General features: G+C 39.9%; 1 protein-coding gene across 16 annotated transcripts in view; it reads left to right on the top strand.

Moving 5' to 3' along the window:
* The window catches only part of LOC135112281 (protein unc-13 homolog D-like), a 149,296-nt gene that overhangs the window by 49,321 nt on the left and 83,819 nt on the right, over positions 1-16,156 (top strand). For all 16 annotated transcript variants that reach the window (XM_064026570.1, XM_064026572.1, XM_064026579.1 and 13 more), the window contains 7 exons: positions 4,647-4,886; positions 5,373-5,600; positions 10,988-11,109; positions 11,301-11,414; positions 11,759-11,902; positions 14,165-14,374; positions 14,839-15,049. In XM_064026570.1, the coding sequence (XP_063882640.1) occupies positions 4,647-4,886; positions 5,373-5,600; positions 10,988-11,109; positions 11,301-11,414; positions 11,759-11,902; positions 14,165-14,374; positions 14,839-15,049 (1,269 nt within the window). The remainder of the gene's footprint in view (positions 1-4,646; positions 4,887-5,372; positions 5,601-10,987; positions 11,110-11,300; positions 11,415-11,758; positions 11,903-14,164; positions 14,375-14,838; positions 15,050-16,156) is intronic.

Here is a 16,156-nt window from a genome sequence, read left to right as displayed (position 1 = left end):
TGCAGTGAGACCACGGGAGGAGGGGAGGCATGCAGTTAGCAAGATCAGAAGAGCAGTTAGCATGAAAATAGTGGTAGAAGACAGCTAGAGATGCAACATTTCGGCGATGAGAGAGAGGCTGAAGACAGTCAGTTAGAGGAGAGGAGTTGATGAGATGAAAAGCTTTTGATTCTACCCTGTCTAGAAGAGTGGTATGATTGGAACCCCCCAGACATGTGAAGCATACTCCATACATGGACGGATAAGGCCCTAGTACAGAGTTAGCAACTGGGGTGGTGAGAAAAACTGGCGGAGACATCTCAGAATGAATAACTTCATAGAAGCTGTTTTAGGTAGAGATGAGATTTGAAGTTTCCAGTTCAGATTATAAGTAAAGGACAGACTAAGGATGTTCATTATAGAAGAGGGGGACAGTTGAGTGTCAATGAAGAAGAGGGGATAGTTGTCTGAAAGGTTGTGTTGAGTTGATAGATGAAGGAATTGAGTTTTTGAGGCATTGAACAATACCAAGTTTGCTCTATCCCAATCAGAAATTTTAGAAAGACCAGAAATCAGACATTCTGTGGCTTCCCTGTGTGAAATGTTTACTTCCTGAAGTGTTGGACGTCTATGAAAAGACGTGTAAAAGTGCAGGATGGTATCAGTGGAGGAGTTTGGTTTAGAAGGTCATTGATGACTAATAAGAAGAGAGTTGGTGACAGGACAGAACCTTGAGGAACACCGCTGTTAATAGATTTAGGAGAAGAACAGTGACCGTCTACCACAGCTGCAATAGAACGGTCAGAGAGGAAACTTGAGATGAAGTTACAGAGAGAAGGATAGAAGCCATAGGAGGGTAGTTTGGACATCAAAGCTTTGTGCCAGACTGTATCAAAAGCTTTTGATGCATCCAAGGCAACAGCAAAAGTTTCACCAAAATCTCTAAAAGGCGATGACGAAGACTCAGTAAGGAAAGCCAGATCTCCAGTAGAGCAGCCTTGATGGAACCCATACTGGCGATCAGATAGAAGTGATAGATGTTCAAGAATCTTCCTGTTGAGGGTAGATTCAAAAACTTTAGACAGGCATGAAATTAAAGCAATAGGACGGTAGTTTGATGGATTAGAATGGTCACACTTTATAGGAACAGGCTGAATGTAGGCAAACTTCCAGCAAGAAGGAAAGGTAGATGTTGATAGACAGAGTTGAAAGAGTTTGACTGGGCAAGGTGCAAGCACAGAGGCACAGTTTTGGAGAACAATAGGAAGGATCCCATCAGTTCTGTAAGCTTTATGAGTGTTTAGGCCAGTGAGAGCATGGAAAACATCATTGCAAAGAATTTTAATAAGTAGCATGAAGCAGTCAGAGGGTGGAGGATAGGGAGGAACAAGCCCTGAATTGTCCAAGGTAGAGTTTTTAGCAAAGGTTTGAGAGAAGAGTCCAACTTCAGAGATGGATGTGATAGCAGTGGTGCCATCTGGTTGAAATAAAGAAGGGAAAGAAGAAGGAAAGTTATTAGAAATATTTTTGGCTGGATGCTAGAAGTCATGAGGGGAGTTAGATTTTGAAAGATTTTGATACTTTCTATTAATGAAGGAGTTTTTGGCTAGTTGGAGAACAGACTTGGCATGGTTCCGGGCAGAAATATAAAGTGCATGAGATTCTGGTGATGGAAGGCTTAAGTGCCTTTTGTGGGCCACCTCTCTATCATGTATAGCACAAGAACAAGCTATGTTAAACCAAGGTTTGGAAGGTTTAGGTCGAGAAAAAGAGTGAGGAATGTACGCCTCCATGCCAGACACTATCACCTCTGTTATGTGCTTGGCACACAAAGACTGGTCTCTGATATGGAAGCAGTAGTCATTCCAAGGAAAATCAGCAAAATACCTCCTCAGGTCCTCCCAATTATCAGAGGTAAAATGCCAGAGGCACCTTAGCTTAGGGGGATCCTGAGGAGGGATTGGAGTGATAGGACAAGATACATAAGAACATAAGAACATAAGAAATAAGGGAAGCTGCAAGAAGCAACCAGGCTTACATGTGGCATTCCCTGTATGAAATATACCTACCTATTTCCACCCATCATCCCCATCCATAAACCCATCTAATCTTCTCTTAAAATCCCCTAGTGTGTTAGCACTAAGAACATGATTACTGAGTCTGTTCCACTCATCTACCACTCTATTTGAGAACTAGTTTCTTCCTATCTCTTTCTTAAACCTAAATTTTTCAAGCTTGAACCCATTATTTCTTGTTCTATCCTGGTTACTGATCCTAAGAATTTTGCTTACATCCCCCTTGTTATAACCCTTATACCACTTAAAGACTTCTATCAGGTCCCCTCTTAACCTACGTCTCTCAAAAGAATGTAAATTTAACAGCTTCAGTCTCGTCTCATAAGAAATACTCTTCATCCCTTATATCCTTTTAGTCATTCTCCTCTGTATTGATTCTAATAGACCTATATCTTTCCTGTAATGTGGGGACCAGAACTGCACAGCATAGTCTAGATGAGGTCTGACCAGTGCCAAATATAACTTTGATATTACTTCGGGCCTTCTACTTGTAACACTCCTAAAAATGAATCCTAATACCCTATTTGCCCTGTTTCTGGCTTCTATGCATTGTTTTCCAAGAAGGAGTTCAAAGCTAACTATGACTTCTAAATCTTCTTCGTACCCTGACCTGAGTTTTGTTGTTTATTGTGTACCTACTGTGTGGGTTTCCTGTACCTATGCTAAGTACTTTGGATTTGTTGATATTAAACTGCATTTGCCATCTGTCCGTCCATTCATTCATCCTATCTAAATCTGCCTGCAAGGTGATGGCATTCTGACCTAATTAATCTACCTTTATGTCATCCGTAAATTTATTAACATCATTACTAATTCTGCTATCCAAGTCATTGATATATGTTAAAAACAACAATGGCTCTAATACTGATCCCGGTGGTATCCCACTAATTACATGACCCCACTTGGATTTAGAGCTGTTTATTACAACTCTTTGTTGCCTGTCGCTTAGCCATGACTTTATCCAGCCTAACACCTTCCCATCAATCTTTTGTGCCCTAATCTTTCTCAGGAGCCTCTGATGGGGTATCTTGTCAAAAGCTTTACTAAAGTCCAGATATAAGATGTCATAACTATCACCATTATCTACTGCCTCGTACACTTTACTATAAAAATTTAACAAGTTCGTCAGGCAAGACTTCCCCTTCATGAAGCCATGCTGTGACTGATTTATCAAGTTATATTTATCTAAGTGCTCCCTAATGTTCTTTGCTATTATTGACTCCAATATTTTACTTACAACTGAAGTTAAGCTGACAGGTCTATAATTAGATGGTAAAGTTTATTCTCCTTTCTTAAAGATGGGTACTACATTAGCCTGCCTCCACATTACTGGTACTTCACTTGACTCAAGTGATTTCCTAAAGACAGAAACTAACAGCTCACTAATGACCTCTTTGCATTCCTTAAGTACTTTGGGATATATTTCATCTGGTCTTGGTGTCTTGAACTTTTTAGCCTATCTATCTCTTGTTCCACTATCTCCTTAGTTATACAGATATGAGATTGTGATTGGAGGAGCCCAATGGAGAGGAGAGGGTGACAGCATAAGCAGAAGGATTAGAGGTCAGGAAAAGGTCAAGAATGTTGGGCGTATCTCCAAGACGGTCAGGAACACGAGTAGGGTGTTGCACCAATTGCTTTAGGTCATGGAGGATAGCAGAGTTGAGGGCTAGTTCACCAGGATGGTCAGTGAAAGGAGAAGAAAGCCAAAGGTGTTGGTGAACATTAAAGTCTCCAAGAATGGAGATCTCTGCAAAAGGGAAGAGAGTCAGAATGTGGTCCACTTTGGAAGTTAAGTTTGCCACATAAAGATGGAATGTGTGTGAACCAGTGTATGTTATGAGAACTTAATACCAATTGTTATGATGATGAAGGGGCAAACAGGTGGCAGTGAGGCAATAAAGGAATGTTGCATCCACTGTATGGAACTTGTACCAATATCATTGTCTTTGGACACAGTCCCTCATTGTGTCTTTCACCCCACATGTGATGCCCTCCTCTGTCATTCTCCTGCACTCCTTGTTGTCCCAGTCAGTCAGTGCCTTGCCTTGGGCTGGATGCCGGTGGGCTGGGTTCTCTGCATCACCAGTACTTTTATTAATATACAGCCTCCTGTTAGCAAGCAGTTTCTCTGGCACCCTCTGCAACACACACTGATCATCCTGGCAGCACTCCAGAGCAGTAGTACTACATACAAATAAGCAAAAACTAGTAAAAACTTCATCATTGTTCTTAAGTCAGGCCAAAAAGGATAGAGTGAATATTTTTTTAAGTTTTCACCTGGACATGAGTCTCGGCACAGAAGACTGAAATAGAAAAAAACAGATGAGAGAATATTAAGAATTGCTTATCAATGTGGAAATGAAATTGAGTTAATCAGACTTGAAGCAAACCAGTTATTGTAGATGAAACAGTGGTGCTGAATGATTTACCACTGAAGTCTTGGCACTGAAATGGTCTGGCATTGAAGTGAACCATATAGAAGATGTTAAAATGGACTTGTAATCCACTTGTGAAAAAAAAATATAACAATCTTCGTTTTCTTTTACAATGAATATTTTGTATTTCATATGTTTTTTAATTAATTTTCAGTTGAATTTGATTGGTCCCCATTGGTTTGAAAACTTCCTGAGCCGAGTGATCCAGCACCGCCTTGGTTATCTCAGCACCTTCAGCAACTTTCGGCGAGGAAGAACCAGGACTGAGCGGACCTTTCGCAGCCTCAGAAGTACTAGTAAAAGTACAAAAAATAATAGTAATGTTCTTAAAAGTAGCAGGAGCTGCATTGTCAGCAACAACTCTGTCAGTGATGGGAGTAATATTGACAGTGAGGTGAGTAATGTATGTTGTGATGCGAGTGTTATGGGAAGTGAATAGATTGACAGTATTGGTTTCACTATTGGAATCATCATACACTACAGTTACAACAGTCCTCTTCTTATTTTTGCTGTAGAGTTAACTTCCATTCCCCTTGCATCATTTGTGTCTCTAAGGCAAGAGTTTGTCTTCTCACTGTAAAGACTGATTTCTGATGCAACTCCATAATCTTTCTCCTGAAATTTTGAAAACAAAAAAACTTAAAATTTCTTTCTATGGTTGCCAGCTGCAAACCAAAGACCATGTTTGCCCTGAACAGATGACCAAAAACTAATGTTTAATTATATCATTGTTTAAATTTATCTCGATGGTGACACACACTGCCTATAGAGTTCATTATAGCCTTTAAACAAATGGTGTTTGTTGAATGTATGACATAATGTTCTTCATACTTTAGGAAGTGAAGTTGATGATTAGCCTGAGTTCAGCTTTGTGCTTCAGGGAATGGTGAGCTTCTCTCCTCCTTGGAAAGGCACCCTGAGTAGCACTAAGGTCTGTCTTCTGGAGCACTATGCCATCACACTCAACCTGACTCCTCCCATCATTGCCTTCTCCTGGTGGAAGGTGTGCTCTAGATTGGTTGCTGTTGAGCAAGCCTTCCTTGGCTCCCTCTTGAAGACCTTGCAAGGTTACCTCAGTGAAGGACGGTACTCACAGGCTGAAACTGAGGTACATTAGTACATGCATTTCAAATGTGTAGATTAGCATCATTTTTTATTTTGCAAGTACAATAAAATAATTTGGTGTAGAAACTCATCAATGGCAGTATTTACAGAGAGGGAAATCTTAGTGGGAATATTTGCTTGTGACGGTGATTTATTATTGTTGTGGCATCTCATATACATTTAAGATGTCTGTCTTGCATTGAGAAGGTGATGTTGAATGCTTATAATCGTGACTTGAGCTTTGTTTATACTCATGACTACAATGTTTTCAGTGTTTGCTTTGATTCATAGTACAGTACAATACTCAAGCTCAGTAAAATTATGCATCCATTTCTCACTGAGAATATTAATTTTGTTAGGGAGTTGGGTAAAGCACCTTATGAGGAGAAACCTTAATTCTATTTTTGATTTTGCTGAGGTAAAGCTTCTTCACTTTGAATAATGGATAAGATCACAAGGCACTGATATTTATATATTACACTTGTAGGTGGGGTTGACAGTTTAACCCTTTCCTTCCGGCAATCGTATATATACAATTGCAAAAATGCGTCCGTAGTGACGGCGATCATACCGGTAATCAAGAATTTTCGCGCCTCAATTTTGAGGTCCAAGCGCGGTTTCTCGAGTCAGATGGTGTGAGTGGAAGTGTCTGGCATGTTTCCACATGTAGTGTTGTCACTAGCTCTGGAAATTTAGTGGTAACTAAGCTATTTTCCCTTTCTCTGGGCGACACTTGGCAACCCCAGCGACCCGCCGGGTGGAAAGCACTCGCCGGGTGGAAAGCACCATGATAAGTGTGAAGAGACATCCTGATAAGAGCCAAAGATCTCAGATCATAACTCACTATGGAGCAGGACACAACATATGTATTTAGCAGTGCTTCTGAGTTTGAAGACAGTGACAGTGAATATTTAGAAGAAGAAGCTGAAGAAAGCGAAGACATTAGTGAGGACTCGGAAAATGATTTACAGGATCCACCTCTTTTATCAGAACAGAGAGATGATACCTATCATTCTTTCATGGTAATTTTTTTCATTATCTTCGATTTTATAATAAAATGGTAGAAGGTAACTTGTCAGAGAGAGAGAGAGAAAGAGAGAGAATGTTATTTGCCTGAAACTTGATGTGAAAAGGGATGAAATCTCTCTCTCTCTCTCTCTCTCTCTCTCTCATTGGAAGTGTACAATTTCCCCTCCAAGATGAGAGAGAGAGAGAGAGAGAGAGAGAGAGAGAGAGAGAGAGAGAGAGAGAGAGAGAGAGAGAGAGAGTGTGTGTGTGTGTGTGTGCGCGGCGTCATCGCTCTCCGGGCTGTTTCTGGATGACGGATCACACAGCGGGAGGAGGAGAAATTCTTTATAAGGCATAAACTCAACTTTGAGAGGTCACATTGAGCTACAAAGTATATCATTGTATTCAGAATAACAAAGAGAAAATAATTATTAGTATTCAAACAATTTTCTGACAATTTCTAGGTTTACCATTTTTAGCCGTGATACAAAACGGGAAAATAATTTAAGCGCCGGAAGGAAAGGGTTAAAGAAGGGGGATATTTACCTTACTTAACCTAATGAATAACACCTGCCGAAACGATAATTACTCCCAGTGAGGTCTAAAGCACTGTTCAGGGGGGTGCTGTGAACTTATCATTAAACCCAGCTGTGACCTCACTGAACATTTCCCTTTGTGTCTCACAACACAAGGGGGCAATCACAGCCTGCCCTCTAAAGACAACTCTCTTCCTCCACACAAAACTACAAGCACCTAATAACACACACACCCTTCACTCAAAAGTTTTAAAATGATCATGGCGACTCCTACACCAGCCTCGGGAGTCCCCATCTGGGGAGGGGACCATAAATGTCCTACGTCGGATTGCCTTTCTGTCGACGACCCTAAGTGTCTTGACACCCCCCTCAACTTTTTCTTCATTAACTTCTGCAACATTCGCGGTCTAAGATCTAATTTTCAATCTGTAGAACACCACCTCTCCTCTTCTAAACCTCATCTTCTTTTCCTCACTGAAACTCAGGTGTCTGAGGCAACTGACAGTAGCCCCTTTTCTGTTCCCTCCTACTTTCTCTATCCTCATTTTTTATCCAAAGCTGGATGCTGCGTCTATGTGCGCAATGACTTAACCTGCTCTCGTGCCCACGCTCTTGAATCTTCCGAGTTTTCCACCATCTGGCTGCGACTACAGAGTCACTCTCATACTAAATTTATCTGTGCTGTATACCTCTCATCTAACTCCTCTGATTATAAGAAATTCTTTGACCACTTAACTTCCAAAGTGGAGCACATTCTGACCCTCTTTCCTTTTGCAGAGATCTCCATTCTTGGAGACTTCACTGTTCACCACCAGCTTTGGCTTTCCTCTCCCTTCACTGACCATCCTGGTGAACTAGCCTACAACTTTGCTATCCTCCATGACCTAGAGCAATTGGTGCAACACCCTACTTATATTCCTGACCGTCTTGGAGATACACCTAACATTCTTGACCTTTTCCTGACCTCTAATCCTTCTGCTTATGCTGTCACCCTTTCTTTTCCGTTGGACTCCTCCGATCACAATCTCATATCTTTATCTTGTCCTATCGCTCCAATCCCTCAGAATCCCCCTAAGTGAAGGTGCCTCTGGCGTTTTGCCTCTGCTAGTGGGGGGGACCTGAGGAGGTATTTTGCTGATTTTCCTTAGAATGACTACTGCTTCCGTGTCAGAGACCCGTCTTTGTGTGCTGAGCGCATAACAGAGGTGATAGTGTCTGGCATGGAGGCGTACATTCCTCACTCTTTTTCTCGTCCCAAACCTTCTAAACCTTGGTTTAACACAGCTTGTTCTCGTGCTATACATGATAGAGAGGTGGCCCATAAAAGGTACTTAAGCCTTCCATCACCAGAATCTCATGCACTTTATATTTCTGTTCTCCAACTAGCCAAAAACTCCTTCATTAACAGAAAATGTTAAAACCATTCAAGATCTAACTCCCCTCATGATTTCTGGCATCTAGCCAAAAATATCTCCAATAACTTTGCTTCTTCTTCTTTCCCTCCTCTATTTCAACCAGATGTCACCACTGCTATCTCATCTATTTCTAAAGCTGAACTCTTCGCTCAAACCTTTGCTAAAAACTCTACCTTGGACGATTCTGGGCTTGTTCCTCCCTCTCCTCCACCCTCTGACTACTTCATGCCACGTATTAAAATTCTTCGCAATGATGTTTTCCATGCCCTCACTGGCCTAAACCGTCAGAAGGCATATGGACCTGATGGGGTCCCTCCTATTGTTCTCCGAAACTATGTCTCTGTGCTTGCACCTTGCCTTGTCAAACTCTTTCAGCTCTGTCTGTCAACATCTACCTTTCCTTCTTGCTGGAAGTTTGCCTACATTCAACCTGTTCCTAAAAAGGGTGACCATTCTAATCCCTCAAACTACTGTCCTATTGCTTTAATTTCCTGCCTATCTATCTAAAGTTTTTGAATCTATCCTCAACAGGAAGATTCTTAAACATCTATCACTTCACAACCTTCTATCTGATCGCCAGTATGGGTTCCGTCAAGGCCGCTCTACTGGTGATCTTCTGGCTTTCCTTACTGAGTCTTGGTCATCCTCTTTTAGAGATTTTGGTGAAACTTTTGCTGTTGCCTTGGAAATATCAAAAGCTTTTGATAGAGTCTGGCATAAAGCTTTGATTTCCAAACTACCCTCCTACGGTTTCTATCCTTCTCTCTGTAACTTCATCTCAAGTTTCCTTTCTGATCGTTCTATTGCTGCTGTGGTAGACGGTCACTGTTCTTCTCCTAAATCTATTAACAGTGGTGTTCCTCAGGGTTCTGTCCTGTCACCCACTCTCTTCTTATTATTCATTAATGATCTTGTAAACCAAACTTCTTGTCCTATCCACTCCTATGCTGATGATACCACCCTGCACTTTTCCACATCTTTTCATAGATGTCCAACCCTTCAGGAGGTAAACATATCACGCAGGGAAGCCACAGAACACTTGACTTCTGATCTTTCTAAAATTTCTGATTGGGGCAGAGCAAACTTGGTATTGTTCAATGCCTCAAAAACTCAATTCCTCCATCTATCAACTTGACACAACCTTCCAGACAACTATCCCCTCTTCTTCAATGACACTCAACTGTCCCCCTCTTCTACACTGAACATCCTCGGTCTGTCCTTTACTTATAATCTGAACTGGAAACTTCACATCTCATCTCTAGCTAAAACAGCTTCTATGAAGTTAGGCGTTCTGAGACGTCTCTGCCAGTTTTTCTCACCCCCACAGCTGCTAACTCTGTACAAGGGCCTTATCCGTCCATGTATGGAGTATGCTTCACATGTCTGGGGGCATTCCACTCATACTGCTCTTCTAGACAGGGTGGAATCAAAAGCTTTTCATCTCATTAACTCCTCTCCTCTAACTGACTGTCTTCAGCCTCTCTCTCACCACTGCAATGTTGCATATCTAGGTGTCTTCTACTGCTATTTTCATGCTAGCTGCTCTTCTGATCTTGGCAACTGCATGCCTCCCCTCCTTCCGCAGCCTCGCTGCACAAGACTTTCTTCTTTCTCTCACCCCTATTCTGTCCACCTCTCTAACGCAAGAGTTAACCAGTATTCTCAGTCATTCATCCCTTTCTCTGGTAAACTCTGGAACTCCCTGCCTACTTCTGTATTTCCACCTTCCTATGACTTGAATTCCTTCAAGAGGGAGGTTTCAAGACACTTATTCATCAATTTTTGACCACTGCCTTGACCTTTTTATGGGACTGGCATTTCAGTGGGCATATTTTTTTATTGGATTTTTGTTGCCCTTGGCCAGTGTCCTTCCTACATAAAAAAAAAAAAAAAAGGTCTAGTGGTAGTTCACCAAAAGCTGGCAGTTTACCTCAAGCTCTCTGCCCTCACGACTACTCAGCAGTCATTGCAGGCAGTACATTGATGTGAAAATCCTGAATAATGGTGATGAGAAGCCAAGCTACAGGTAAAAATGAGCACATGCTTACTGAAAGGCAACTACAGTACTACAGCCTGACAGTAATGCAAGGCAGTAGACAGCAGTGTTATGCCTCTCAACAGTAATCATTAGCTGATTATTAATTCATTATCAAGGGCTAATTTCTGGTTCTCCTTTTTGTGTTAAAAATATCTAGTGGGTGTGGCCAGTGAGTGTGTCAGATTGCATGTGGACTGTAGATGAAATAGAAATAACTAATCTTGAGGAAGTTTTAGTATATCACTGTGTGCTGACCATGACATCTCATTTTGAGATCTTTACACCTTGTAAAGTGAGTGATTCACAGAGAGAAATCAATCTATTTTTGAAGCTATTTTATAATTAATCCTTATATTATTAGAATACAATATAGTGATGTGAACTTTGATTGCAGGATATTGAGAGTTCTCTCAGGCAGTGGGTAGAAACTGAAACTGACAAGTTGAGAAATCTCACCACACATTTCCCTGCCTACTCCAAGATTGTGTCCTATGCTCAGCTCCAAGGCATTATAAGGTTGTGATTCAGGCTGATTAATAGCAACTAGTATTGTATTTTGTAATATCATGGGAGTGTGCATATACTTGTTTGCAAAAAGTATTGCTGCCAAAAAATTAACTACAAGGCTGAGGTATTACTTGAATTGAGGTTATTGGATGTATTATGAATATTTATATTCAACAAATTATTGTACTTACCTATTTCAGAAATTTCAATGCAGTTATGAATGACTGTAACATGAAAGAGATGAATATATTTCCTAGTAGCTCTTCAATCAACCAGCTCATCTCAGATTCTTTGATGGAATTCTCAAGAATTTGGTAAGGACCTAATTTTTCAATCTGTTGTGAACTTGATGGTGAAGTTTCATTCTTTGATGAATGTAATTAAGACAGCAGTGCAGTGTGTGACTGTGTGGCCTGCAGGAAGGAATGGAGACCTCAGTCTCAGTCACATCCTTGAAGGAATGGGTATCAGTGGGTCTTATCAAATTTGAGAACTGATCAGGTACATATAACATTGTTTTATTGCTGGGACAAGTTTAGTATTTTTTTATAGTCTTGATGACTTTATTCTGGGAACTTTCTGTATCAGTACTATAAGAAAAAATTAGGACATGCATGATGATAGAGAAAGATGAAGCAGCACATTCCAAACTCTGCAGGTGGGAGTCATGCCTCAAGAGTAAAGGACGCAACTCTCACACAGCAACGGAGGACCAGCAGTTGATGTTTGCTGTCAGTGTGGCTGGTGAAGTGTACACATTCCTGGCTGAAGTGTGCAACTTCTATCATGATGTGTTTTACAGGTGTGTGCTCATGTGTGCATATCAATACATTTTGGTACATCTCATTACAGGAAGCTTTTTTCCCACTACTGAGGTAGGATAGGTCTGCTTTCCTATAGAAACTTTGTGCAATATCACATTCTCTTCTTGTAGTATTGTATATAGTTTTGTCATGCAAAATTAAAATCTGAAAGATAAATGGGAATTGATAAAACACTATTTCCTTCCCAACTGCAAGATCACCAATGATGAAAATCATGTAATTTTAGTTAAATGATCATCTACCAGTTCATTGAACACAAGAGGTGCATGTATCTAGGGATCTCAGGATATTATTGATGAAGAAATAAGTAAGGTTTTCATCCAAAAAGATTGTCACACTGCCTTAGGCAAAAATTTTGAGTTTGATCCTAATAGTTTTGACAACCAGATTTTTCTTGTGGCTGCTTAGGTAGCTGTCCTAGATTATTCTCTCTCTCTCTCTCTCTCTCTCTCTCTCTCTCTCTCTCTCTCTCTCTCTCTCTCTCTCTCTCTCTCTCTCTCTCTCTCTCTCTCTCTCTCTCTCTCTCTCTCTCTCTCTCTCTCTCTCTCTCTCTCTCTCTCTCTCTCTCTCTCTCTCTCTGTTGTATGTATGTGTGTATGTACAAGTATATATGTGTGAGTAAATGTGTGTATGTACAATTATGTATATATATGTGAGTGAATGTGTGCATGTGTAGTTCTCCATGGTCTTGAGTGTTGAGGAAGGAATAGTGTGTATACATATTTTCATAGTTTTTGTACATATATCTTGAAGGTGAAAACAAATGACTGACCTGGATCAAAGGGATTGAAAATCTGTCCCTTATTGTAATGCCACATTGATAATGAAGAACAGACCAAGTAGACACAAGACTGGACTGGATGCCTCACTAATGGGAGACTTTGCAAGCTCTCTGTCACTATGTGATTCCATTACTGAGCTGCGGGCCAAAAAGGAGCTCCTAATTACCTTAACTTTCTTATGTTCATGCAAGGAGATCTTCATCAAAGTATCACCTCACAAAACTGATATAGACAATAAATATCATAGCAGAAATTTAGGAGACATGAAAAGATAATGAGAGTTGCTGTATATCTTTAAGAAACAGCCCTATTTTTTAATGTCTTACAAATAAATGTTTCACTTACTTACATGAAAATTACCCACAGTGAGTTCCACCTGCCTTTTTGAAATGTTTAACTTACATATAATTCATATAAAAGTGCTCATGTTTAGCATGCCAGCACATCTTGTGGCAAAAGGTTCATATAATGCACTGTACATAGTCCTCACCCCAAAATGAGCTCCAAGCAATTATTGTTTACTTCTGAAATGTGCTACCACACTCACTGCATTGCCTATGTCTGTCCCATGCTCTTCACTGACTCTGGCATATTGAAAGGGGATATTGCATTCAACTAATTTTATATTTGAAGGCACCTCTGAGCCTTCCCTTCTTGAGGGTGGCAGGCTGGTGACAGAAAAAAGTCCATCTCAGCTCAAGAACATTTTTTTTGTCCTGAATATTAAGTGATCATTTTTTTTTTTTTTTTGACAAAAATCATCGTGATTTATTGAAAATGAGTATGTTTCTAAGACTTTAATGCATGTTAAAATTTTTAAAGGCAGGTAAGACTTGTTTTAGACTCAATATTCAAGATAAAAAACTTTGTTGTGTTGCATGGTATTCAATAATCTAGGTTTACAGGAAAATACAATAAGTGGTTATCTCCTACATTTTTGCAGCAAAGTTTTATTGACTGCATCAGTTGTGTGTGTTGATAAATTAATAAGTGCTTCTTACATGACATAAGAAAGTCAATGTAATCAAGAACTTTTTTTTAGCCTAGCAGCTCAGTGACCTGTGAGACATCTGATGGAAGACTTGGCATAGAAGTTCCTCATTACTTTTCCTTCCCCATACTTGTCCACTTGTATTTCTTTGTGTGTGTGTGTGTGTGTGTGTGTGTGTGTGTGTGTGTGTCTGTGTGTGTGTGTGTGTGTGTGTGTGTGTGTGTGTGTGTGTGTGTGTGTGTGTGTGTGTGTGTATTGTAAGAGGAGGAGAGAATAGGAGGATAGAAGGCAGAAGGAGACAAGATTTTGGAGGGAAGTAGGGTGGGGGAGAAGCAGACAAGTATGAGGGAATTAGCACACAAAGGCTGAAGAAAAAATAGGGTAGGAGATTTGCCTGTGCTCAGCTGTTCAGATCCTAATTTTCATGGTTGTTCCTACTTTGATGTCTCAATTGTTTTTTCCATCAGGGAGGCAAGTATATCCTTTCTGAAACTGACCTACACACTACTGACAACAGAGCTTGGTGCCAGAGTGCGGACTCTCCTCCACCAGATATACAGTTCCTCAGTTAAGAAGAAACTTGCCCGTGCCTCAGGCCACTGTGAAGCTGACAGATACTCCCTGGAGCCTGGCACTCCTGTATGGCAACTCTATAAAAAGTTTGAAATCATTGAAAAGTAAGTGAGTTGGAATTATATTCATCATTATTTTCATAATTATTTCAGTCACTGTTATCATCATCGCTATCATGGTCAGTATTATATAATCTGATGGGTGCAGAAATTCAGATCTTCAAAATACAGTTATCACAAGTATAGTAGAAGTATCTCAAGTTACACATTTTCAGTGTGCTCTCTTCATTACTTTCACCATGTGATTTCATTGCAGCCAAGAGATCAAAAGCAAATTTTAGAATAAAAAAGAATTGTTAACTTTGTACATCACAAAAAAAAAAAAAGAGAAGTCTGGAAAAGAGTGTAACTTGTTTAATTATAGAAGTACTTGGAGAACTTTTCTCCTTTCTATCTGGCAATAGGAAAGATCAGTAGTAAAATATCCTCTGATAACTTCAGGAGCTTTGAAATTCTTTTTAGTTTTGTAATTCATGGCATACTGTATATATCTTACTATATTCTTTCAGGATTGGGGAGAATCTTCCCAGTGAGGTCCAGCAACAATCTGGTCTCCAGAGTTACCAGCAGTGGTTTCTTGGTGGCATTGAGAGGTGGATGGAACGAGTCTTTGCTAGAACTAAGGCACTCATCACCAAAGATATTGAGAAAGATGATTTGGGGATGAATTCCACAGGAGTTAGTCCTTCTGCTGTGGAAACAAAATCAAATTTTAAAATTGTAAGTGTGAAATTTAATTTTTTTGTTCTGCATGTTTGGGTACCAGTTTATGTGCTGGAAAGGCATAATTGTATGTATTTTAAATGCCATAATTCATCAAAGTAATGTGCCATAAATCTAATTTATCCTATGTGTGCATTAGTCTTGTTTTACTTCTGTTTAATTGTATGTACTTGTATGGAAACTCACAGATTGATTACATATAAACATAATGTATTTGATATATGTGTATTAACCAAGATATGACCAAGGTCCAATCCTGGACAAAACTGGTTTTGTTTTCTTTCACATTGTTGCTCCTGTTCAGTAGCTATAGATAGGCATGGGATGCAAGTTCGAGAGTTGTGGCCTTGTTTCTTACCATGAGTGGAACACTTGGAATTCTGCCTTCCTGTGTTTATTTACCTATCTAGTTGTATTTATGTAGTTGTAACATATGGGACAGGAGCTATGTATGTGCTATCCCATCTCCATGTCTATTATTCTTAAATTTGTGGATGCTTCTTGCACAGACCATTTCCTCTTTTAGTCTGTTCCATTTTTCTATGCTTCTACTTGGGAAGCTGTACTTCTTCGCATCTCTCCTGCAAGTGGTCATCTTCATTCTCTTACTGTCTTCTAGTTTTCTCTCATTCCACACACACAGATCTTCTTCATCCAGCTTCTTCACTTTGTTCACCACCTGTACACCCTGTTAGATCTCCTCTCCAGTGTCAGAAACTTAATTTTATTGAGTTTCCTCATATGGCAAAGCCTTTAGTTCTGGTTGTTGCTACTCTTTGTACTCTTTCCAGCTTTTTTTAAATGTTTCTTCTCATGGGGTGACCATGGTCGTATCATTGTGACTATCATTTTCTTCATCATTTCCTCATCCAAATATATGAATGATGTCCTTGTGTTTCTCATTAGGTTAAGAATTTTTCCTTTTATATTGTTTATGTGCTTCTCTGGTACATATTTTCTGCCTCAGTTACTCCCAGATTTTTTTCCTTTGCCACTCTTCATAGTTTCTTTGTACTCTTTCCAGCTTTTTTAAATGTTTCTACTCATGGGGTGACCATGGTCGTATCATTGTGATTATTATTTTCTTCATCATTTCCTCATCCA

Source organism: Scylla paramamosain, chromosome 23, assembly GCF_035594125.1.
Source record: "Scylla paramamosain isolate STU-SP2022 chromosome 23, ASM3559412v1, whole genome shotgun sequence".
NCBI classification, from domain to species: domain Eukaryota; kingdom Metazoa; phylum Arthropoda; class Malacostraca; order Decapoda; family Portunidae; genus Scylla; species Scylla paramamosain.
The sequence above is the reverse complement of the archived record's forward strand: the minus strand, read 5'-3'. Positions and strand labels throughout refer to the sequence as shown.